Source organism: Lissotriton vulgaris, chromosome 3_1 (genome assembly GCF_964263255.1).
Source record: "Lissotriton vulgaris chromosome 3_1, aLisVul1.2, whole genome shotgun sequence".
Lineage (NCBI taxonomy): Eukaryota > Metazoa > Chordata > Amphibia > Caudata > Salamandridae > Lissotriton > Lissotriton vulgaris.
This window is the reverse complement of record NC_141689.1, coordinates 882,481,219-882,506,853: the sequence shown is the minus strand read 5'-3', so window position 1 is coordinate 882,506,853 and position 25,635 is coordinate 882,481,219. Positions and strand designations below refer to the sequence as shown.

General features: G+C 43.1%; 1 protein-coding gene across 1 annotated transcript in view; it reads left to right on the top strand.

Annotated features, from left to right (window-relative positions):
• The window catches only part of SLC1A1 (solute carrier family 1 member 1), a 400,763-nt gene that overhangs the window by 287,505 nt on the left and 87,623 nt on the right, over positions 1-25,635 (top strand). Inside the window, exon 6 of the mRNA XM_086961206.1 lies at positions 25,394-25,489. Coding sequence (XP_086817332.1) covers positions 25,394-25,489 — 96 coding nt within the window. The remainder of the gene's footprint in view (positions 1-25,393; positions 25,490-25,635) is intronic.

Below are 25,635 nucleotides of genomic sequence, written 5' to 3'. Positions count from 1 at the left end.
TGTTTTTAAAAGTAAATACTGTGCACTCTGCAGGTCCTCTCAGTTTTATAGCAGAGTCTTGCTTACACGGTGCCATCACTTGGGCAAATAAAGGAATAGCGTGCTATAGGTTCATGTGAAATCTTTAGGGTAAGTCATTTGTTTGAAAAGTAGCACAGAATCACAGCAACAGCGGTGAAAGGAGGGCTCTTTGGTGGCAGGCAACACAAAACAAGCAATTGCTATCCAACTTAAGAAACAGGGGCAGCATTTGCTGTGCAGTCCTCACAGCTTTGGTACTTTTTGTGTCATGACATGTAGCACAACTGAAAGGGCACTGTGGACATTTAGTAGGAAACAATCAACGGTTACTTCAATATATACAGCTCTCTTTAGTCACTCTGGCAACAGTGGGTCACACAGAGAGCTGCTGCCCAACAGACAGCCTTCGGGGAATCCCTCAGCTCGAACACAACAATGCTGCCAACATAACCTGCCACAAAACATCAGGACATCCCACAAGACAAATCTTCTGACCACCAGGACAGTTGAACCCTTAGCCACCAGTACACTGACAGAAGATCTCCCGAAAAATGCAGAGATCCCCCGTCTGGCTGCAAGTGACATCTAAGTTTACACTATAACCATGTAGCAGGAGAGGGCCAAATTATGCAGCCGAGTTAACTACATTTTGTGGCAAGAAGAGGCACATTATGTGGCATAATGTAGCACATTTTGTGATAGCATTATTTCATTATGTTGTGAATGTTACACTTTAAACTCTCTGGGCTTATATTACACCTAATTGGTACCAGTTTAACACCTAAATATAGTAACAAGCAACAGAAAGTCAACGTTTGCAACGGGGCGTCCGCTGCGCGGCAAAACATATTGCTGTGTTTTTAATAACTTTTGAACCATTTGAGCTCGAAGCAAATGTTTTGGTTTGCTAAAATCTGTAGATAATGCAGCAGATGATGGGATATCTGGGAAATGCGGCAAATAAATATTTATGCCATGGCTGCACAATCACGTAATGCCAGTGGCTATGTTTGTAACTGCCACATCCGTGATTCCTCTGTAGTCTGAGTGAAAAGCAGAGGAGACGCTATGTTGATTTCGCTCCACTCAGCATCTTTGTTTGTTTTACACAAACGTACTACTAAACCAGGAGGTTTTTTTTGTAGAACAATCTACGGCCTTCACATGCAGGGAGTTTTCTCTAAATGCTTGGGGACCATTGATGGACATCCTTGAGTGAAGCCACCATGCCCTGCATGACGGCCCAGACAGGGAAATCTAATGATGGCTACTCTGCCCTAACGAGAGCATAGCAGCTGTTACTGCGACCAGAGTCACAGCGGCAAACAGGCCGCAACATCAAGGGTTTCCACTGATAGAGCCTTCTGACGTTCCACCAATAAAAACCCTGCGCTTCACCTAGCATTAAATGAAGCAGGTGAACTACGGGGTTGGTGGGACAGGAGTGCCACCAGTTTACAGTGGAGATCCTTTCATGCCAAAGTTACTCTAAATGACTCCCATTGCAGTTTCTCCAATGCATTTTTTCCAGGGCCTTTTGTTTTATTGCATCTCACTACTTTTGTGTTGACAACTTCAGAAGCATTAACATAGAAGTGATATAGAGCATGGATAGACTGACAATTTTACGCCTAAATTTCATATTAACAGAAGTACTTGTCACCCAGAGGTTTCATCCCTGTAGGGTCTCAAGGTTCATTTGTTTTCATGTTGCAAGCGAACACATGTCTAGAGTCAACTTGAACATGTCTAGTGTCAACTTGAACACAAGGCTAGTGTCAACTTGAACACATGTCTAGTGTCAACAGACGTTCCCGACGAGTCCCGTCCGGGAGCTCCCGGGCCAGGGATCACCTTTTCGGCTAAATATCCCTGAAAGTGGCCCATCTCGATTCCAACACACCCAGGGATTGGTCGCTGCAGCACTGCGATTCCCCAGTGCCACCTGGCTGCCGTCCCCGCCGGTAATGAAGAGGAACCGCAGATGGCATCGGCGGGGCTACGCCACCTGCCATCACTGCTGCCGAGGCTGATCCACTGCCCGCGGCTGCCGGCACCTCCCCACACTACACACGGTGAGGTCGGGCGCTCTCGGAGACCCCCAGCACTTCAGCGAGCCTCGCCTAGCCACTCACGGTGCGGGAGATCAGAGCGGAGTTGGCAGCTGGCCATGTGCTTCTTGAGGGGTGAGCGCAGCACTGGATGCATGGGGTCTCTCCACTGTCTGTTGTCACGCACCGCGGGATGGTAGGCTGTGAGCGGGGCAACTGCTAATCACCCTGGTGTTCCCCGAGATGTTCTGGTATTGACGGTGGGGGGCTCCGATGACCTGTCCCCCCACCGGCCTTAAACTCTCTGGGTCAGATGCGCTTTTACTGAGCACAAGATGGCGGAGTGCTCCTCAGTGCTCTGACTGCATCCCCCTTCCGACCCCACTTAATGGAACTCTGCTCTCATGGTTTTTAGGTCCTGACCTGGGTGCATCTTGACATTTTGAGATGGTTTCCATCAATGCCCACGACCCGGGTCCTCCATTTTGTGGATTCTTGCCCTTTCCTTTGGTCCATTGGATTCCATCTTGCCGACCTTCAGTCATTTCTCTTTTGATGGACTGCCTTATCTATATCTCCCCCTCAGGTCCCCCTCTCTCCTCTCACCAATCTCAGCCTCCGACTCTTCTCCCCCACCTACCGCTCTCTACCCCTTTTGATTTTTTTGATTTTTATTTCCCCGTTAACTCTGAAAATATGTGATATATACTTGTCCAACCTAATCGCTAGTAAAATGTAATCCTGAGCAAATCTACTATTTCTATATATATGTATATAGAGATAAGTCTAACCACTAGTATATGTAGTAGACCTCATACTCACTACCATTCCTATGTGATTCTTAGAGTTAATTCATTTGTATCTCTTCCTTGAGTGACTTAACAACTTGTACATTTGCAATTTTCTCTGTTTGGATCTCTTCCTTGTGTGACTTTACACCTTGTACATTTGCAATTTTTTCTGTTTGTATCTTTTATGTAACTCATGTAATCCTAAGTCCTTATGTATCGCAAGTGGTTCTTTTGTAAAGCGCTCAGACACCTTTGGGTAATGTTCGCGCAATATAAAATCGCATTAAATAACTCATGTAATCCTAAGTCCTTATGTATCGCAACTGGTTCTTTTGTAAAGCGCTCAGACACCTTCGGGTAATGTTCGCGCAATATAAAATCGCATTAAATAAAACAAAACAGTACAATGGAGGAAGGGGCTGGATAGAGAGGACAAACACATATGTCCTCCATATTAGAAAGCCACAAACAAGCACCTTGTTCAGGACTTGGAAAACAATAGAGAGACGATAGTAGCTTTGAGGAACAATTATTCAACTTCTCTAAATTACAGGCCAGAATGGCCTCATCCACCCCAAGGTGCCATGCTTCACCATTATGCCCATCCTGGCACTGCTGTCAGTGATCTGGTGTGAGCTACCACCTTTGTGTTGGGGAGCTCACAAGGTCATATCATGTGTGATAGTAGGAAGGGTGCTTTCTGAAGAGCACTTGCAGGTATTATACAATGATGGTCCTAAGTAAGGGTGTCAGAGGGCCATTTAAAAAGGCAGTGATCACCCACACATTTGCCATGTTTTGGATCTTCACAATCATTTGCAGTGTTTTTTACATTCACGATAGTAAGTCGCTGTTTCATTATTTACTTTATCGTGTTGTATAGTACTGGACTGTTGTTTTACAGGCAAACAAACGTTAGACAAGCATGTAAATGGGAGGTGTAAAGTTTTCCAAACATTTGCGTGTTTTGATGAGTGTGCCACAAGAGTTTTCTCTACTGGAACAACTATTTTCCTATTGGAGAACAACATCGGTCTGCTAATGTACATTTACTCATCACTTATTCTTGTACACAGTAAAATGTATAAACAGAGGAGGAATATCACTGAAATCTATGATGTAGCACTTTCTGATTTCAAAGTATTTCTTTGTGAGAGGCCCCCAGAATTGCTAGATAATGATGATGATCAGGGCGATTCGAAAAAGGCAATTTGCAAAAGCGTTTTCTGAGTACATCTGAGTTGCTGCATATGCCACATAATGCCTTGTCTACTGCATATTTGAAGATTTGAACAAAAAGTTGGATTAAAATATATTAAAAGTGCTGTCCAAAATGTACAATACTGCGCCAGACACCATGCAAAAGCCTAGAGTCGTCTTACACTGATGATCACTGTAATCATCCAATGAAAGAGGTGACAGTGTTGCTCAGACTGTGTGAGTTACCCTTATGATGGACTGTGGGACGGGTGTTTGCTGCAGGAAACAAAAACCTTAGAATCAGATGCACTAAGCCTTTTTATGGTTGCAAACAGTTCGATTCAGTGTTTGTGACTGTCAAAATTATTTTTGAATGTACAAATACCATTTTAAGAGTTTGTAAACTTTTACGGATTCCTATAATGGGATTGCGACCTCATACCAGTCCAGTATTCAGAAGGAGCATATTGTAGGCATCCGTTTCAAATACCATATCAATATGATATGTGTGAATGTTTTGCGACTGAAATCAGGTCACAAAAGATTGAAAAATTACTGACTCTGGAGTTGGCATGATAAAGTATTTGCAATAGTAAAGGGGTCCCCTTGGACACCCTTCCCCTTTGTGCATTCAACAAATGTTTGTTGGGAAGTAGGTACCAGTTATAGGGGACCACCACTAACTCTTAAACTTTAGAAAAAAAGTAAACTCTTTTTTAAACACAGTCCTGTTTTCTTTAAGGGCAGTAGGCTACATTTAAAAAGTGTACTTCATCACAGAGTAATCACAGGCATAGTGGTATGCTCATCCTAGGAGGCAACCATCCCTGTGATATCCTGCAATCGTAAGTCACATTTTGCGTCCAACCTCATTAATATTCATGAGGTAGATCAGATTATGACCCACTGCTATTCAGGATTTTATTAATAGACCTATTAGGATACAGGTTGTTCTAGGTCAGTTCATAAAATTATTTACTGATCACACAATGACTCGTTACAATGTGCTATCAGTATTTTGCAAGCAGTTTTTTGTAAATGTGGCCCCATAATAGTTAAATGTAGTTTAAACACGGTGGGTAGACTGATTCCTTCTGTGTCTTGTTTTGTTTGTGTTTCACTATTAACCTAAAAGCATGTTCACATCACAGTGCCGGTTCTCAAAGCTGCTGTTATCTCAAATGGCCACTCATGTTTAGGTTCACAAATGTGTAGGATTCCTTTAAAGGTTGTATATCTTGAATCTTCCAACATCTCCTACTGGTACACATACAAGTTAAATATGTACAAAAATGTTCTATAGAGCTGTTCGTTGAAGGCAGAAGGCTGAGCATAATTGCTGTATAGTATGCCTTTCCTTGTCGCATAATGTAATCAGCTTGCTTGCGTAATTTGGTTCTCTATTACTGCTTATTTCCAGTGGCCCTATTTATGATTCTATATTATACCCACATCAATATTTGAATATAATGATTATGTTAGAACTTTCCTTTACCACAAAAACTCAATTTCTGCTCAATCTCTAATTTGTATTTCTATGCAGAAATGTACTATAATCTTCACAACTAGTTGATAAATAAGAACTTGTTTTATATAGCCCTTCACACCACCCCTAAGCACTGTAAAGGGCAGGTGTTATTATTGCTATAGGCATTAGTAGTCATAGGCATTGGTAGTCAAGCCTCAGGAGGATGAGTTGGCTCTGCCCGTATTTGAATTAGACTTGTGGGTCACAACAGATGTCAGTGTTGTGCACTCACCTCCTGATCTACCTTAAAAATAGAGCACTTAAGATAAAGTAGCAAAGAAATTTGTACTAACCATACAAACATTTGCTTTACTAAGAATCTTATGATAAAATGTTGCCAGGAGATTTTATGATGCTAAACATAATCAAAGTTACAGCAATAAATTCAAAAATGATTAGTAGATTAATTGATTCCTATGACAACATCCTTCAAAGCTCCAGATCACTATCTTTGAATTAAGAAACACCAGATCTAAATGTAAGGAAATGCCTCTTTTTGCATGATCACTCTCAAGTTTTTCGACTGATGCTGCTGGCTTTTCGATTCCTATTGCCACTTCTTCCCATTTTTGAATGAGTCTTGGGAAGTCAAATATGTGCATTAAACCACCTGGACCACTTTGACTTCAGGGATATAATTCAAAACAATTTGGAAAAAACTGCAATTTGGATGAGGTATTTTTATTCCGCTGAGTCCATTTCATCTCTCACAAGTCTTTATCCATTGGTTGATCAAACCCCTCACCCCACTACATTATCGGTATCACAATGTACACTGATCTGGTGTGTTGGGCTAGATACCTTAAAAAGTTGTACAACAGGTTTCATAACATTTGCAAAATTAGCGTGTGCCCATAATAAAGGAAAGCCAATATTACCATAGACCTAATTAACTAAAGATTGTAATGAACGTATTATTCTAGAGGAATTAGGATTATAATGACAAAATTATTGTACAGAAAATATATTTAATTGGCTAGACCATTACTCAGAAAAGTTTCAGGGAAATTTGCAGTTCAGGGAATTAGAAGGCTGCACTTCAAATATTTACTCCTTTAAAGTCTTTTTTAGGTGTCAAATAGTACAAGATTCGTACAGTGAGTTGATATGCTTTCATTTTGAATTGACACTGCCAGATTGTGTTGAATCAATATTGCAGAGGTGATAAACAACAAAGTATGTTGTATGACATATATCATTTGTTTAAGAGACCATGCCATTATGGTAGATTTGTACATGATTCGAATGTGCCATAATTTTCATATGTGCACTCCCTTCGTTTTTATGAGGAAGAGAAAGAGCTGAAAATAGAATATGCATTCCATCTCATGACGTTTTGGTTTGGAGAGTATATTTCATTTATCAAAGATCGATACTGGTATATTTCTAAACTGATACATTCATTTTGGAAGTATGTGCAATTTGAGTACTTTTAACCTATGGAGTATATTACAAAATCAGGCGGACTTGTGTCCGCCCGACACCATCACGAAAACAGGACCGACTGCCACATTATGATACAACCGCACATGGTGCAGTCATATTCCAACATTTCCCTATGGAAGGGTGTGTTACGACCATAAACCAGCCGTAGTACATGCTCCAATAGGGGATATTTGAGGTGGTATTAATCCCACCACCCCATGGTAGGCACCTCAAGGCCACCGACCAGAGGGTGCAAAGGAAAGCCGCTTTCCGACAGGGTTTCCATGTCGGAAAGGCCAGAATAGAAACCCTGCCAGAAACCGTATATCATAATCAGAATGGCGTAAACCGTCGTCCATTTCGATTACGGGCCGGTTCCGGCTGGCTGACGGGCTCCTTGAGCCCATCGTAAGCCAGACGGAATTACCGGACAGTTTCAATTCCAACTGGCTGAATCAAAATCAGCTGGTCAGAACTGAAATCGACGATGTCGGTCGTAAGGACTCCGACCTCAGGCCTTACGACCAACATCATAATAGGCCCCGAAGCGTTAATGAGAATTTTGCTTTGAACCAAATTTCCTACATATTTTCATTGTTAAAACACGTACTTAAAGGTGGTAAAAATTTAAATATCCATCATTTTGAATTGTGAGAGTAGATAATGACAATATTGTGTTTTAGTAATGAATATAATTCGAATATTTGATCAAATGTTTTATTTTAGGTTCATGCAAATAATTCAATAGTCATCAATAAATAATGACATAGGGTACCACAAAAAGTTCTGTATATTATTGTGCTTTCTAATTGACATTACTAAGGCTTCCATAGCTAGACCAAGTGTTAGGGGGTATTGAGGGCTTGATCAATAAGGCAATAATTCACAAGCTTATATCTAAGTTCATTGAGACTGATGCCTTTATTGTTATATTTATTACTCTATACACTCCTTAATAATTTGACAAACATTACGACCAGGTACAAAACGATTCTTTTCCCAGTGAACTTAGGGCCTGATTTCAATGTCAGTGGAGAGGGATCTCTGTGCAGCGGACTGATGTAAATAAATAATTTACTCTTAATTTCTATGCAGGTAAGTACTTAATCAATAATAACTCAGATCGGGTGAAAAAAGACAGAGTCCGTGGTGTTAGAGTTCTAAGGGTTTTATTCCTTAAAAAGGAATGGTCATGGCCAAGATATCATGTTCTGACCACCACACAGGGTGTCAGAAGGGATAGAGCGCGCTGACATTTTATTAACAGTACATAGCTTATATACTTATTGTACACCATTGAAAACAGTATAGAAGGCGTAACAGCTGAGAGAAGACAAGATAACAATATACACGTGGTACATGTGCGTAATCAAGAGGCGTGAAACTAGAGGTGTGTTCTGGAAACGTCACTGATAGGTGTCACAAAGGGGTGGCACTAACAGAAAATGTGGCAATGTCAGCAGAAATCGGAAGCTTGGATGCGCGCGCAGCTGCATGACGTGTAATTGGAGGGGTGCAGGGGACTTGACATTTACACTGACGGAAAAGAGACAAAAGTCTGGCATGTCAGATCAACTTGTGCTTCTATCATATCTGATATCTGATGTTTAGGAACTAAGCTATCTGGGCGGAAAGGTCTCTGGGGCAGAAGCTATTCTATACTTGCTGTGAGTGCGTGTATAAGCGCCTGGGTGTCTGTATGAGAAGCGTGGGGGCATGGGGCCTTCCATGGAAGCATGGCAACGAAGCTATGAATTACTTGCACAGAGACAGGTCGGCCCTTTAGCCCTGTAGCTGAGGAAGGATGTTTACTGAAGCTAGCAGGCAGGAATGTATTTTCGGGGAGGGAAACAGATAACTCGAAGGTTATAGTCAATCTTGGCAGGCAGCAGGCTGAGCCGAGCGCGAGGGGCCGCGCTAGAAGTAAGTCAGAGTTCACGAGTACAGGGGCTGCCTGGGCAGAGATTTCTCGGAGTCAGAAGCCAGAAAAGAGGCTCGGTGGCAGAGATTCAGGGCCTACTTCAGCCAGAGCTGAAAAACGTAGGAGTACACTACAAAAAGACGTTGGCATAGCATACTTAGGAACGGACCATTCGACCCATTCATGGTGGGTCTGAAAGAGGACATGTTAACGTTGGACGCAAATGTATTTGCGTCTTCATAGCTGACACAGGAGGGAAGTTACATGCACTTTAACTCGTACATGGAGACGGTGGGGTACTCGCTAGGGAACACAACTTGACCATAAAATTTTAGATTACCTCATTCCCTCCTTGTTCCCTACGGACCCTTCATGATATATCGATCATCATAAATCGATCAGTTTGTTCTTGTAACATTATTCGTTCATCTTTCTTTCTTTGACTATTTGAGAGAAAACTGGAATGTTCAATGCAGGAAGTGGCACACAGTCCACATATCGCTGGCCCACACTGTAGGCACAGGCAGCAGCTGAATACTATAACAAGGCCAATGCCTAGGAATGATAAGATCTTCCATCCCCAAGCTGTTAACGTTGTCCAGAACCAACCGGACCAAGTCCAGGTGCCTGCATTCTGATGTATCTGATTCGCAATTTTATGCAGACGGGTAATAGCTTGATAGACAGATGGTGCATTTTGTGGGATGAAAACGCAGCAACTTGACCCGATGACCTTGCAGGCTCCACCTCTATCTGCCAAGATGACGTCAATAACAAGACGATTTTGAAGGACAACAACCCGCATAGCAGATTGCTCCTCTGTTAAGTTACCTAAGGCGGAGGCAGTTTCATGTACTACTGCTTCAAGTGTTCTAGTTAATCTACGTATTAATTTACTGTTTTGGACAGGTCCTAGAAAGAAAAAGAATCCTTTATTGAAATCAGTGTACTGTTCCCATGCCGTTTCTGTGTAGTCGACAAGTGGAATATCTCTTTTGGGTCTATTCTGGACCAGATTCGTATTTCTATGGTAATCTGGGGGAGCTAGGAAAACAGGTGGCAGAAGGAATGCAATGTAACAGGTACCATCCCAATCTGGAGGCAAACGTATGTATGCGGTATGACCACAAACAAAATAGGAGTGACTGATAGCTTTGAAAGACGATTTACCATGATCACTGAATTCGACCACAGTAGTGCATTTACTATGACCTACGTGTACTGAACCTTTCTTGCTAACACATAATTCACCTGTGACTGGTAATACTAACATATGGGGCAGAACTGGAGCAGCCTCGGATTCAACAGTAAGGATCATAAGGCTAATTGTGTAATTACCTAATCCATATACTTCATTTTCTAGATCAGTTCCTATTCGAGTGGGAAGTCCCTCTTTATCAGGATAACAGACATCGAGCAGGACTAAGTTCAGGTTTCCCCAAACCCAGCCCCCATCGAAAACAGCAATATCAGGATCTAAGGAATTAATTATTTTAAACCATGCCCCACAGGAGCCATTGTGAGTGAACGGGTATGGAAAGAGGGGCAGAGCTCCCTTGTAATTCTGGTAGGGAGGGAGTCGGCCACATATCCAGCAGTCGGTAGCATTATTTGTCTGATGGGAGTGGTGTAACATACTAATGAATGTATTGTTGCGCAGCGCAAGTCTGTAAGAGAGTTCGTGTGCAGGAAGTTCACTAAAAGTGTGTTCAGCAGAGACATTGTAAGTAGATTGTTCACGCCTGAAAATAGGCCAATATATAGGTAGCAGAATGCTGGCAATAATAATTAGAATACTTAGAAAAAACATTATTAACAACGTCACTATACAGGGATTACGCAGTGATTTACAGTATGTATTTCTTTTGACTTGTCTCTCTCTCTCTCTATCTCGATCTAGGGGATACATGTCAGAAACTATTTAACCGATTCACCTAGGGGAGGACTTAAACAATTAAACTGTCTGACTTGCTAGATCGGAGTTTCATACGATATTGTTCTTGAGGAGTCTTTTCTCGTTCAGACACTGTAAAGTCTTTTCCTTCAACACAGTCTTTGGTGGGGGTGGACGAGTCAGAGTCCTGTTTTAGTCCGTTTTTTAGTTCATTGCAAAGTTTGATGTGACTCGTGTGGACCCACCCCTTTCTCCCCTCTATCTTCACGGCGGTCCTGGTGGTAAGGAGGACGGTCTTCGGGGACTTCCAGCGGGGCTCCAGCGGACCTTTCCGGTCGAAATTCCGGACGAGTACCAGATCCCCAGGACGGACCTCATGCGCCTTTACATCGGTGTTGTCAGGGAAGGCTGCGGCAACCTGTGAATGACATGATTGGAGTGCAGACATCAAGGAGGCAAGGTAATCTGTCAACATATGGCAATCAACATCAGTTATTTTCTTCGGAATGGGCGTCCCCCACATATTCGGTGGTCTGCCAAAGACCACTTCGTACGGGGATAGCCCTGATCTTGAATGGGCGACCATTCTCATGTAGAATAGTGCCACGGGCAGGGCGACTATCCAGTCGACCCCCTTTTCCTGACAGATCTTTGCAAGGCGGATTTTTAGTGTCTGATTATGCCTTTCTACAAGGCCTGCTGCTTCGGGATGTCGGACACAGTGGAACCTCCACTGATATCCTAGCAAAAGGGAAACCTGTTTCATCAACTCGGACGAGAATGGCTGTCCGTTATCTGAATACACGACACGGGGCAAACCGTACCGTGGGAAGAATTCACGAACCAGCTGCTTGGCAGTGGTCGGAGCAGTGTAGTCTGGAACTGGGTATGCTTCGGTCCAACGGGACAGAGCACAGACAACTACGAGAACATATTTAAAACCTCGACAACGGTCCATCTGGATATAATCCATCTGGAGGACTTCAAAAGGGTGCTCGGGAGGATGAAATCCACCTTGCTCTACAGGGACGCTTTTACCTGGATTGAACTGACAACAGATCATGCAAGTACGCACTTTCTGTTTTGCTGCTGCTCGTAAGTGTTTATTGTACCAGAGATATTGCAAACTGTCTAACATCGCTTTCTCTCCTAGATGTGCCGGGCTATGTGCTGTGTTTATCATGACTTGAACCATTGAGTCGGGGAGAAACCATATACATTTTCCCTTCGTCACCCAACCTTGATCTGTCTGAATCCCTCCTAGTTCAGTCCATTTCTTTATTTCATCTGGAGTAGCATGTGTCTGAATGTCAATTACGTCTAGGGCGGGATCTCTAACTGCCATACACTTTGTCACATCAGTAATCTGGGTATGAGTCAGTGCTGTATGTTTTGCTGTCTGGTCTGCCAGGTCGTTACCCTGGGACACAGAATCTGTAACTTTAGTATGTGCTTTACACTTCATGACTGATATGCCCGAGGGCAAATGTATTGCCTCTAACAGGGCTTGAATGAGGGGACCATGTTGAATCTTGGCCCCATGAGAGGTCAGGAAACCTCGTTCTTGCCAGAGGACTCCGAAGTCGTGTACAACTCCGAAGGCATAACGGGAATCAGTGTATATGTTAACATTTCTGTTCTTGGCTAGAATACAAGCTCGGGTCAGAGCGATGAGCTCTGCTGCTTGAGCAGACAGTGTGTCAATACGATATGTTTCTTTAACTTCAGTTTCGGTGGTCACGGCATATGCGGCCACTAATTCTCCTGTACTTGTTCTCATGCATGAACCGTCCACATAAAGTGTCAGGTCTGGATTTGTCAGTGGAACATCTGTTAAATCTCGTCTAGGCTTTGTTACTGCATTAATGATTTCTATACAATCATGTGGGGCTGGATCTGTCATAACTGTTGGTAACAGTGTTGCTGGGTTCAGGATGCCACAGCGTCTGATTTCTATGTGTGGCTGAAATAGTGTTAATTCATAACCTGTCAGTCGTGCTATAGTCAAGTGTTGAGTCTGGGTTCTGTTTAACAAAACCTCTACAGAATGTGGTACTTGAACTGTTAACTGATGACCTAAAACAATTGAATCACTCTGTCGGATTGCTAATGCTGTTGCTGCTACTGACTTCAAGCACGCAGGGAGTGCCTGGGCTACTGAATCCAATGTACTAGAAAAATAAGCGCAAGGCTTATGTGAACCTGCTTGATCTTGAGTGAGGACAGACAACGCTGTACCATCACGTTCTGTAACAAAAAGTGTAAACGGTTTACTGTAACATGGTGTCGCTAAAACTGGTGCTTGGCATAATGCTTTCTTTAACTCTTCAAAAGCTTGTGTGTGTTCCTGAGTCCAAGGGAGGGCAGTCGAAGTCGCTGCCTCCTGTGTCGTTAACTGGATGAGTGGCTTGGCTAGAAATGCATACTGGGGAATCCATTGTCTGCAGTACGAGGTGAGGCCTATGAAGGCCCGCACTTCCTTTTGTGTCTGGGGTTGTGGCATATTTGCAATTAACTGAATGCGATCGGGAGTGAGCTGTCTCCCCACTTTGGACAGCAAGTGACCCAAGTACACAACTTGCTGAACACAGAATTGTAGCTTCGAAGGAGACACCTTGTGTCCCTTGTCGGCCAGGAAGTGTAAAACTGTCAGTGATGCTTTTTCACATTCGGGCTCACTTCGTGCGGTGATCAGTAGATCATCGACGTATTGCAGTAAAGCGGTGTTAACTGGCATTTGAATACAATCTAGTTGTCTTTTCAGTGCTTGACTATAGATGCTGGGGCTTTCTGTGAATCCTTGAGGTGCGCGTGAAAATTTGAAACTGCGTCCATTTAAACTGAATCCGAAGAGATATTGGCTCTCTGGATCAATAGGCACGCTGAAGAAGGCGTTCTTGAGATCAATTACAGTAAAGAACGTTGCTTCTGAATCAATGGCAGTCAATAGGGATGAGATATCGGGGACCACAGGATACTGTGGAATAATGCATTTATTTAATTCTCGAAGATCAATCACCAGCCGATATACTGGCGGTGCATTGGGATCAGTACGTTTAAGAATCGGAATGATGGGTGAATTACAGATATTGGAGTCGGTCTCGACGACCACTCCTTGGGCAATGAGCTCTTCAATGATTTTCAGTAAAGCCACTACAGCATCGGGTGGTAACTTGTATTGTCTGATTCTGGGTAATACAACACCTGCCTTTAGTGTAACGCGGTATGGTGTAATGTGCATACAGCCTACATCAGTTGGGCCTTTTGCCCACAAGTAATCTGGTACATTTTTCAATCTGACATCAAATTCACGCAGAACATAATGACCCTTGAAATCCCGCAGAAAGAGTCTAACTCCCTCCGGGGAACAGCATATTATAGCTCCTAGAGCCTTCAATGTTTTAATTCCTAACAGATTTTCTGGACATGATTTCGTTAGTAACAGGTCTGTAACACGTGATAATGGACCCACAGCCAGGGGAACTGGTTCTGATACTTCATTTACAATAGGCTGTCCTGAAAAACCCAGGGAAACATTCTGTGAGCCTGAGAGGGGTGCCCCTGGAACTTCATCATGGCTGATTGTAGTGCGACTTGCCCCTGTGTCAATTAAAAACTTTCTGTCTTTTCCCAATACTTGACTGTGTACATAAGGACCTTCTTGATCTACAGGAATCTCAATAAGAGGCAAGCCACCTTCCCTCTCTAGGCTGTTTCATGTATATCGGGAATATTCGGGGTAAGCGGACTGGGCATACTGGTACATCTGCTGTGAAACTTGCTGCGTTGCAGCAATGGGCTGTGGCTGTGGTACTGCTACGGTCTGTGCTGGAGTCGAGGAAGCATGCATAGGCTGTGTACTCTGTGTATTCTGTGAAGACTGATGCTGGCCATGGTCCTGTCTAGGCAGATGCGGTCTTTCCTTAGTTTTACCTGTCGCTATGTTATGTTTCAGAACGGGGCATTCGTGTACGTAGTGACCTGGCTGCTTGCAATAATTGCATGTCCCTTTAACAGGAGCTGCAGTGTGACTTGTCTGGGTCGTATCTTTTCTGTGACCGTCGGATGGAACCGTCTGAGCTACTAACATTTTCATCTTTGTGTCTTTCATGCGTTTTTGTTCCTGATCTTGTTCTTCTCTGATTCTGTTCTGATGATATTGTAACATTTGTAACATCTGTGATGGCGTATTTGCTTGCCATGTACTCTCGACCTTGTACACACGATTTTTAACTAACGGTAGGGAATTCTCGACTAACTTTGATACAAAAAGATGCGGGTACGACTCGCTACTTGGCTGGAGGCCACTATTGATAATAAAACATTTCTCGAATCTTGAATAGAAGTCACTAGTATCTTCATCATGTTTCTGTTTACAGGACGAGATGGCGTCCCAATCTTCCTTTCTAGTCGTCAATAACCTGGGCAGGACCTGTACTATCAAACCTGGTAATGCTTTAGTTTTGTCCCCAAGGCCTAACCCTGGGACCCGTTTCTTTTCTTCTTCCTCTATTTCTGCCCAGGCAATCTTTGTGTCTCCCACCTCCCATTCCTTTTCCTTCAGTTTCTCGAATATACCCGTAGGCAATAATACCTTCAACATTTTCATGATATCATCATACGTGTAATCCCCCATTAGTAACATGTCTTTAAGCTCTCTATGAAAACCTGCAGGGTCTTTATCATGGCATGGTACTAGTTTCTTCATTTCTAACAGTTCTAATTTAGTCAGAGGCGTGTGTACATACACGCGTTTCAAGGTTTTATCCTCACCCATAACAGGGTGCACTTCTCGTAAGGGGTTCTGACTTTCAATACCACCCCCGCATTGCATGTGGTACATTTTTCTTTCTGGAGGTGGAGCGGGAACATATTCAGAGCTTACAAAGGTATCATATCTATGTCGCTGTTCTAGAATTATTTGAATTAATTTGGTACTTAAGCCTCTCCATCTATCCATCAGTAATGCTTCTAGTGTTTCATGTAAGGGACCTGGATCAGAATAATGTTTCCTGTATTTGATAAGAAGGTGCTGAATCATGTATACACCTGCTAATTTCTGTTCGTCGGGGGAGAGGTTCAAAAATGTCTGCGCCACTGTGTCATCATTATATATGTCTGCATTTTCGGCCCATGATACAGCCGATCGGGCTAGTTCTTGTTCATCCATAGAATTGAGTACATGGTACCCAACTCGATCTCGAAGCCGTTTATCAGTTTCCTGGAACTGATGCTCAGCAGAATTCGGATTTGTCAAGGCAGAGAAGAAAACTCTCTTGCTCTCTGGACGGATACCCTTCCTAAGGTAAGTTCCCTTACCTACATATGCTATGGTGCCTACATTTCTTTCAGATTCTTCCTGTTCTTCTTCCTCCTCGGAGGGAGCCTTTTCGTTCCCTTTCTCGTGTACTGCTATTACTGCTTTCCTAATCTTCTTGTACATAGAGGCTATGCAATTCTGTCTGTCATGTTTTCCTTCAGCTATATTTTGACCCCACTTGTTCAATGCATCTAATTCACTCTGATCTGTTCCGGGCCTGTCTCGTTCTCTTATTAGACAATTTATGAAAAATCGTAGTATCAGCGCTTGCATGTCAACTTTCTGTTTCTCCATGGCATCCTTAATACTGTCAGGGTCCTTTCCTGTCTGAACAAACTCATATATTCTATCTAGACGCTCCTTCATTCCTACATAGCATAACAAGTTATCAGTAGCAGATCTTAACCGTAATGATGCCAATATCATTAAATCGTCCTTTCCGGGTACTGGATCATATCTGCAAACTGACATGTTTTCTTTTAATGCGTCAAGGCGGGATGAATTAGAGGAGTGGGGAGACCTGTACGTGAGAGGACTCTGCATACCTCTGAGATTGAATCTGTGAGTCGGTGGCGGGGTCTGAGGACCCGCGGTCGCACCTCCTGAAGCGGAAGCTTGTGCATTACCTCCCTGTGGAGTCTGTATCTGAACTTGAATTTGTCGTTTAGGTGGATCAGGCAAACGTGGTTTCGGTAGGTCAGTTTTGAGTACGGGAAGTGGTGGGGCTGGCGGAACAGGGGAGGTCTGTTGCGGTACCGGCGGAACGTGACCTGGGGGTGGAGTGCCACCCCCGTCCCTGTCAGTAGGCAGGGCACGAACAGGCAGATTGGTGTAAGCTGGTGCTACATCCTCTAAGTATGAATTTAGGAATATGTCTTTAGTAGTCTTGTGCATTACTTTAGTTGGAACTAATGGTGACGGCAAATTTTTCGGTATTTCTGAAATGGCGTCAGGTGTACCCTCGGCCAAAAGACCCATGTTGTTCACTTGGCTATTTTGGATGCGATCTATTTGTTCTGATTTTACTCGAATTCCTTCAATAACTAATTCGTTTTCTTGGGCCTTTTCTGATTCTTTAAGTCTGTCTTCTCTACGAAGTGCTCTTTCAGCACGTTTATGTGATTCCTTACGCCAAAATTCTATGGCGTCTTTCTGAGATTGTCTGGCTTTCTTTTTCCGTAATGCTTCTTCTACCTTTATGATGCACTCGGCATCCCATGTTCCGTTAACTGGCCATCGGTATCTTTCCTCTAGGTGCTTTGTATAATCGGTCCATAACTCTAGATACAATATGGCGTCTATGCCATGTTTGTTATACATGAAATTACCTGGAGTGTCCCTAGGGGGGATCGGAATTTCTTCCTCTAACATCCCTTTCCTAGTTCCTATCTGCTTTAACTTGTTGAAAAACGGCATTGTGCCTACTTGATACTGAAATGCTCGATCCTTGATACTTAATTCTGAAGGTGACTAGTTATACCAGAAAACACAATGATGCACAGGAAAACAATCACATTCATACCACGACATTAATTACATGAAAAGACATTTGAGACATAGATGACTACCCCACTATACTGGATGTACTGCTCAACAGTACAGATACACTGTTGTAACAGTGCAAAAATTCAGAAGTTCGGAATACTAGATATACTGCTAAACAGTACAGATACACTGCCTAAAAACAGTGCAGACCGGACTTGTGTACCCAAACCCGTCTAGATACGACCCAGCAATGGTACTCACCGGGAAGCACGGAAACAGAAGGCCTCGGAAAACTCGACTGGACTCGACTCGAAACTTCGGAAAACTTCGGGAAACTTCGGAAAATTTCGGAAAACTTCGGAAAACTGGTGGGCCTCTTGACACCTCGGACCTTGCTTCTTTCGGCTAGGCTCTGGTCGGGATCCTCCGCACTCCTCACCGCCTCGTCTGGGCACGGATCGCAGTCTTCGTCACCTCCGTGGGTCAGAGGGAGATGCAGGAAATCCTGCCGATACGCGTATGTTCCGGCTAACTGACGGCAGGGGACACAGGTTGCAACGCACCAACCGGCGCGTGAGGTGGGGGAGGGGTCCCTGTTCGGGCGCCAAAATGATGTAAATAAATAATTTACTCTTAATTTCTATGCAGGTAAGTACTTAATCAATAATAACTCAGATCGGGTGAAAAAAGACAGAGTCCGTGGTGTTAGAGTTCTAAGGGTTTTATTCCTTAAAAAGGAATGGTCATGGCCAAGATATCATGTTCTGACCACCACACAGGGTGTCAGAAGGGATAGAGCGCGCTGACATTTTATTAACAGTACATAGCTTATATACTTATTGTACACCATTGAAAACAGTATAGAAGGCGTAACAGCTGAGAGAAGACAAGATAACAATATACACGTGGTACATGTGCGTAATCAAGAGGCGTGAAACTAGAGGTGTGTTCTGGAAACGTCACTGATAGGTGTCACAAAGGGGTGGCACTAACAGAAAATGTGGCAATGTCAGCAGAAATCGGAAGCTTGGATGCGCGCGCAGCTGCATGACGTGTAATTGGAGGGGTGCAGGGGACTTGACATTTACACTGACGGAAAAGAGACAAAAGTCTGGCATGTCAGATCAACTTGTGCTTCTATCATATCTGATATCTGATGTTTAGGAACTAAGCTATCTGGGCGGAAAGGTCTCTGGGGCAGAAGCTATTCTATACTTGCTGTGAGTGCGTGTATAAGCGCCTGGGTGTCTGTATGAGAAGCGTGGGGGCATGGGGCCTTCCATGGAAGCATGGCAACGAAGCTATGAATTACTTGCACAGAGACAGGTCGGCCCTTTAGCCCTGTAGCTGAGGAAGGATGTTTACTGAAGCTAGCAGGCAGGAATGTATTTTCGAGGAGGGAAACAGATAACTCGAAGGTTATAGTCAATCTTGGCAGGCAGCAGGCTGAGCCGAGCGCGAGGGGCCGCGCTAGAAGTAAGTCAGAGTTCACGAGTACAGGGGCTGCCTGGGCAGAGATTTCTCGGAGTCAGAAGCCAGAAAAGAGGCTCGGTGGCAGAGATTCAGGGCCTACTTCAGCCAGAGCTGAAAAACGTAGGAGTACACTACAAAAAGACGTTGGCATAGCATACTTAGGAACGGACCATTCGACCCATTCATGGTGGGTCTGAAAGAGGACATGTTAACGTTGGACGCAAATGTATTTGCGTCTTCATAGCTGACACAGGAGGGAAGTTACATGCACTTTAACTCGTACATGGAGACGGTGGGGTACTCGCTAGGGAACACAACTTGACCATAAAATTTTAGATTACCTCAGGACATAGAGTTCCCTCCCCACCAATATTATGGTTTGCCTGCTGGATATAGAAACGGACGGGCCATTCGTTTGACTATGGCAGAGACTAGTCCGTCCCTCCAGTGGCCAAAGCTTTCCGATCAGCCTGATGACGTAAAGGCCATCAGAGGTTTGGCTGTATGTCCATCATACAGCCAGTTTTCAATGCCCCCACAGTCAGCAAAAAGCATTTGGTAAGGAACCTTGAAACCTGCTCAGAGCTCCCCTCGTCATGGTAGGAAACTTCCATGGTGAGGGGGACATTCGTTTTTTTTATTTTCAAAAAGAAAATCCCACTATGTGATTTTCATTTTGAACACAAAAAAACTCATTGTAAAGGTGCTGCATGGCTTTGTCATGTTGACGAAACCATCTGTCAAACTTACAATGTATTGTTAGGAACCACCATGACAGCTGTTCCTGTCAATGTTAAAAATGTCTGCATGGGCCACTGGACATTTCAAAATTCGGTGCGCGGCACTTCTGTAAAACTGACAGAGTGTGTCGCCCTGGCAGAGAAACAGGCCGTCGGCCAAGATCTAAACTGGGCGCTAAGTTTGGAAATAATCTATCTGAGCTACTGGCTAGAGTCATTGCCAATCATTTATTACTCAAGTTTAATAAAACGAAGGATCATAAGGAAACAAAAACCATGAGATCTTCGTCTTCTTTCAAAATGAATAGATTTTCAGACTCCAGGAAAGGTGCATTAGAAAAAATCACAGTTAAAAAATAATGCTTTTCATAGAGTTACACCATGCAACAGGTTTCCGTGAGTGATTGTGTATGAAGCGTCGTGAATAGGCTAGATTCAGAAAGGTTTTTTGCACGGATCACAGATTCGGTGCATGCACAAGTTCACCAAAGGTTTTTGCAAATGCTCAAAATGAAATATGTGAGCTGTACAAGTGCATAAAACACTTTGTGCACACACATCTGTCTCCTACTAAAAAAGCATTGGGATGTGGTATACACAGATCTCTGAGCAACCCCAGTTTCTGAATAGATGTGTCGCTGACACAACTTGTTTTGTCTTACAGATGTCTTGACCAATCTTAGCAATCTTAGAAGATGAGGTCCACTGGATGTATGGCATTCCCACGTACACACATGCTCATGCAATCAATTAGTGTTGATGTACAGGCTACATTACTTCCTAATTTGGGGATAGCAATGCAGTTGTTTTTATTTCCACCTTATGGGTGGGTTACAACCCATCAGTAAAATATACCCAATGACCTACATATGTTGAAGGGTTGGGGGACAGTTAACATCAGCAGTTCCTGTTCTTCAGCCTCTCTTGGAGTAAATTAATAATATCGGTGTAGGAGAATGCTTATCACTTTTCTATTCATGGAAAGTTCACCTTGAAAAAGAGAACAATTCCACTCTGCCACTCCAGGCATGGTGACCACCGCCAAGACCCCACAATGCATTGTGAATCAGTACCTGCTTGTAATGGAAGTGTGCACACACTTTAGCAACTCACAATGTGCAAATGGCAAATGCATATGTTCATCATTGTGAATTTAGTTAATGTGTTTAGGTCCAGTTTATACATTTCTTGTGGGGAAACTTAGTGTAGGGTGTAGTGTAGAATTGCTGAGCTCTAGTGAAGTGAGGTCACAGTGCTAATATGTGCTGCAACTAGGCTTCCATACCATTTAAAATAAAGGACCCAAAGAAGTAAACAGTCTTCAATAAGGATAACATGGGGCACCTTTACTGTCTCAATCTAGCGAAAAGGCTATACTCAGAGGAAATTGTGTGAGGTGCATCAACAACCAATCACACCATTTATGAGAAAGGAGTGAAGAATGTAAATGTTCATTCTACGGTAACAGGTTAGATAAAAATGATGCATTTAAATTACAATTTAATAAGAAAAATGTTACAGAAACTAAACAAATGTGAACATAGTTGTATTTAAAATAAAAGGGAAATAGGATAATTGTTCAAACATTTGTCAGTAATTACCTGACAGTTTTAGTTTGCCAGGATGTGTAGACCACTTATAGCCAATCTGTGAATAAGCACATTTGAATATAAGCAGGGAGTTTGCCCATGTAAAGCATTATGCCAACACCCAGCTGGACCAAATCTAAGGACCCTATCAGATTAAGAACCCATAAGGGTAGTTTCTTTTGCAAGAGTATTTTGTAAAATGGTGTGTTCTGCAGACGGACAAATCAATCTGCAACCGAATAATTGAGCCTATGTAACTGGGAATATTCATTCAGTGTTCACAGTACTAGCAGTGCCCTGTGGTTACACTGATTATTCTCGGAGCACACAGCTTCTGGAAGGTAAATTTATCTAGCAAGCACAGTTTTCACCTTTCCTTCTTGGAGGACCTTCTACTGATGCCAGCCAAGGGTCCGGCACCTGGGGGCACCTCTTGGGGATCAGGACTCACTCCAGCCGAGGCCAGAAGCGGTGCTCAGCCAGGTCCAGTTGAAGCTGGTCAGCTGGGAGTTGTAGGGAGGCCTCTGAAGCTTGCTGTATCCCTTTAGTTCACACAGATCAACCACCTAACCTTTGTAGTCACTCTGGGTAGCCTGGAAACAAGGCTAGCAGGTCCAATGTTCCTTCTTTAGACAGAAAAACAGTCCTTCAAGCAGCAGGGCACTCCTTCTTCTAAATCTTCAACAGGTACCTGCAGTGTTGTGATAAATGGCTTTGGAGGTCTAATATTTATACCTGATGTCAGCCTGTGTGTGGGGGACACTCTGTCTAACCCCAAAACTGGTTCCAGAAAGTTCCTCCCTTTCCCCTATTCAAGTCTCCAAACTGTTTGTGGTGACAGGTTTGTTTGTGTGTGCTATAGGCAAAGCTCTTTGAAGTGCAAGTGGGGCAAGATACAGTCCCCCCCCCCCCCCCCCCCGCCCGCCTGCCAGGATGACCCACTGTCCGCTCCTACGCCCTCTTTATCTCACTGTTTGAACCCAACAGCAGGGCCATGAACAGTAATGTAAACCAGGACACTGTCAGAAAAGCACAGTTGGTTGGAACAAGAATATGCTAACTTTCTAAAAGTGGCAGTTTCAGAATTTTAACTTAAAATCCATCTTCACCATTACAGATAATTTTAAATGACAATTCATTTGAGTGTAAACAGCCATACTCTATCTGCTCCCAATCTTAAGTTAACACTTATTAAATGTAATTAGGTAACCTAGTGTTCGTCGATGGGGGAGATAGGCCTTACAACAGTAAAAAATGACATGAGGAGTTTTTTAATGGCAGGGCATCTAAAAATTAAACACCCATCTCCTACATTTTAAAAACAATGCACCTAGCCTTATGAGCATTTATGGCCTACCTTAGGGAGACTTATAAGCATTAAATAGGAAGGTTTAGACCTGGCAAAAGTTTGAAATGAAAGTTTAAGACTGCACACGTAGGCTGCAGTGGCAAGCACGAGAATGTTTTATAGTGCTACTTTAATGGGTGGCACAATGAGTGCAGCTGGCCACTAGTAGCATTTAATTTACAGGTCCAGGGAAATGGTAGTGCCATTTTATAAGGACTTACAAGTAAATACATGTATAAATTAGGTGTACTCCAATTTTATCATGTTTGAAGGAAAGAGCACAAGTACTGTAGCAATGGTTAGCAGTGGTAAAGTCAAAAGAGTCCTAAAGCAAACTACAATAAATTCATTGCACAGGAGGGGTGAAGGCAAAAAGATGAGGGAAAACCAGGCCAAAAATGTCATGTCTAACACATTTTGAAATTAATTTTAAATGTTCGATGTGGAAGAAAAGTGTTGCTTGCACTTATACACAGTAGGTAAAAAAAACAAGTTTATACACTACGGATATTCTGATGATGCATCATAATTCATAACTAAAACAAGTAGGTTATTGGGAGGGGTCATCAGAGTACTGTTACACTAAGCTAGTTATTCAAATGTTACACCTTCTAGTATTAGCCAAGAGTCATGACTGTCTGGTCAGCCCTATAGATGAGGATGAAATGGTATTTTACACAGGGCATAGAATGGCTGAATCAAATTTAGCAGGCATTAGGCGACAGCGGGGGTCAAACACACAGAGGCCTAAACGTACATAAATAAGGAAATAATGTTCAGAAGGAATTTCCAACAGAAAGATTCCCCTATGTTTCCTATATAACTTCACAATGTATGCTAGATTTTGTAACTCAGCAGAACATGCAAGAAATTGTTTACTTTATCAATAGAACAGACATGAAACTGCTCATGACAGCTGTTGATGACATTTATTGAGAAGTCACTCATGCTGTGGCATTTCACAAATGCCCTGTAATCTTCTTAAAGGATCTCAAATGTAAAGACCTCATTCAAAAAGCAGTTTTCAGCCTTGTATGGCTACTTTTAGGAATATCATTTCTGTGCATTGCCGTATTTTTGCATGCACTAACGTAATTATTGGTATGTTTTTAGGGATACACTTTTCATGCAAGCCATTTTCCAACATAATGTGTCAGAACATTCCATGTACAGTACAGCATACATGACACTAGTGTAATAGCGTTTTTCAGTTTTTTGACCATGAGTGACAGGCCTAAGTAGGCGAGGCTAGGAAGAGTATCCATGGTGCTAAAGCAGATTAACCCGGCTATTAACTGCACTGTATCATAATATCTGACACCGTCGACACACCAGTACCCCTAATCCCAGGATCTATTACTACAACCATCACCCCAGTATCAGTCCATGCTGCTCTACTAGAGTCTGTCACTTATGCAACATATGTATGATTTTTTGTTTTTGGCTTATTTTATTTAAGCTAAACCCAGGGCCAGACTGGTCATAGTGGGCATTGGCCGTTTACCCAGGAGCTGGAAGGGTGGGGGCTGATTTTACTTTTCCCCTTTTTTGCAGCGATTTTAAGCAGCAGTGCTTCACACTTGCACCCCTGCCCCCCCTCCCATGGAATTGGAGCTGGTCCAACAATTTTGGTAGGGCTGCTTTGGGTTCCCAGTTTGGCCCTGGCTAAACCTATGTACAGGCCCTTCGCCCCCTCCCCCCCCTTCCCGGCACAGGGGCTTATGAGGAATAATGGTGCACTTCAAAACCACAGCACTTGTTTTCTCTGCCTCCATGCCCTCAGTGCAGTACAACACTTAAGTGGACAGACAAGTCCATGGCCACTTGTGAAGATTGTACCCAGTGCTATCAATGGAAATGTAGAAGTGCTGAAAAGTGCTGGTACTCTCACATTAAATGTATTGTAGCAGTACTGGGAAGTGCAGGCACTCTTTCTTTCAAATTAAAGAAGTGCTGGTGCTCAGTACGGGACAGCACCTACCCATTTAAACCACTGATTGTACCTGTTTGCACTGTACCTGAAGAAGATGAACTAGGGTGAATGTGGCGGGAGAAGTGCCATGCTGGAGGTCGGTAAGGGGGAGCTAGAGGATGATCTATTGAAACAGCAGAGGACGGTATATATCACAGAGTTGAAATATGGAGCATGTGTAGGCCGCCTATTCCTAGCTTTATTTACAGGTCAACATTAAAATAAAGTGCCACCATTATAATACTGCTGAGCTGTGGCATTGCACAGAGACTATTGCTGCGACTAGTTGTGGGATTGTGCACCCAATGCATGCCAGTTATGTCCAATCGCACACATAAACAAATATAAAAGGGGCACAAGGGACAATTGTGCTCTAATTGCACTAATCACTGAGATGTAACCAAGATCCATTAACTGGTAAACAGAGGATGGAAGTGATGTTCAAGCTAAAGGGTGTCTAACACCTACTCATGTGATTTACGAGCCTTCCTGCCGCTGCCTGACGTCCATCTGCTGAGACACACCTTTAGTTAAAATGGCTTCCATCCATCAATGAGACTGTGTGCACCGTCTTCTTTACTGTCACTGCACTTCCTGGAAAGTTTACTAAATTTTACAATCTTCATTTTCCCCAGTACAAAACAAAGCGTGAAGAGTTGAAGAGCCCACCTGAAAAGAACACCACAGTTCCAGATAAGAACAGCACAGCCATAGAGGAGATCCTGAGTGTGGTAAATACGGATGTGTTGCTTGTCATAGTGATACAATTTATGTAGGGATTTAATACACCTGTAGCTAAGAGAAGGATGTGCTACTTTAGCTTCATCTGTTTACAACTTTTTAATGCATTTTATCAAAATGCAGTACCCTACTAAGT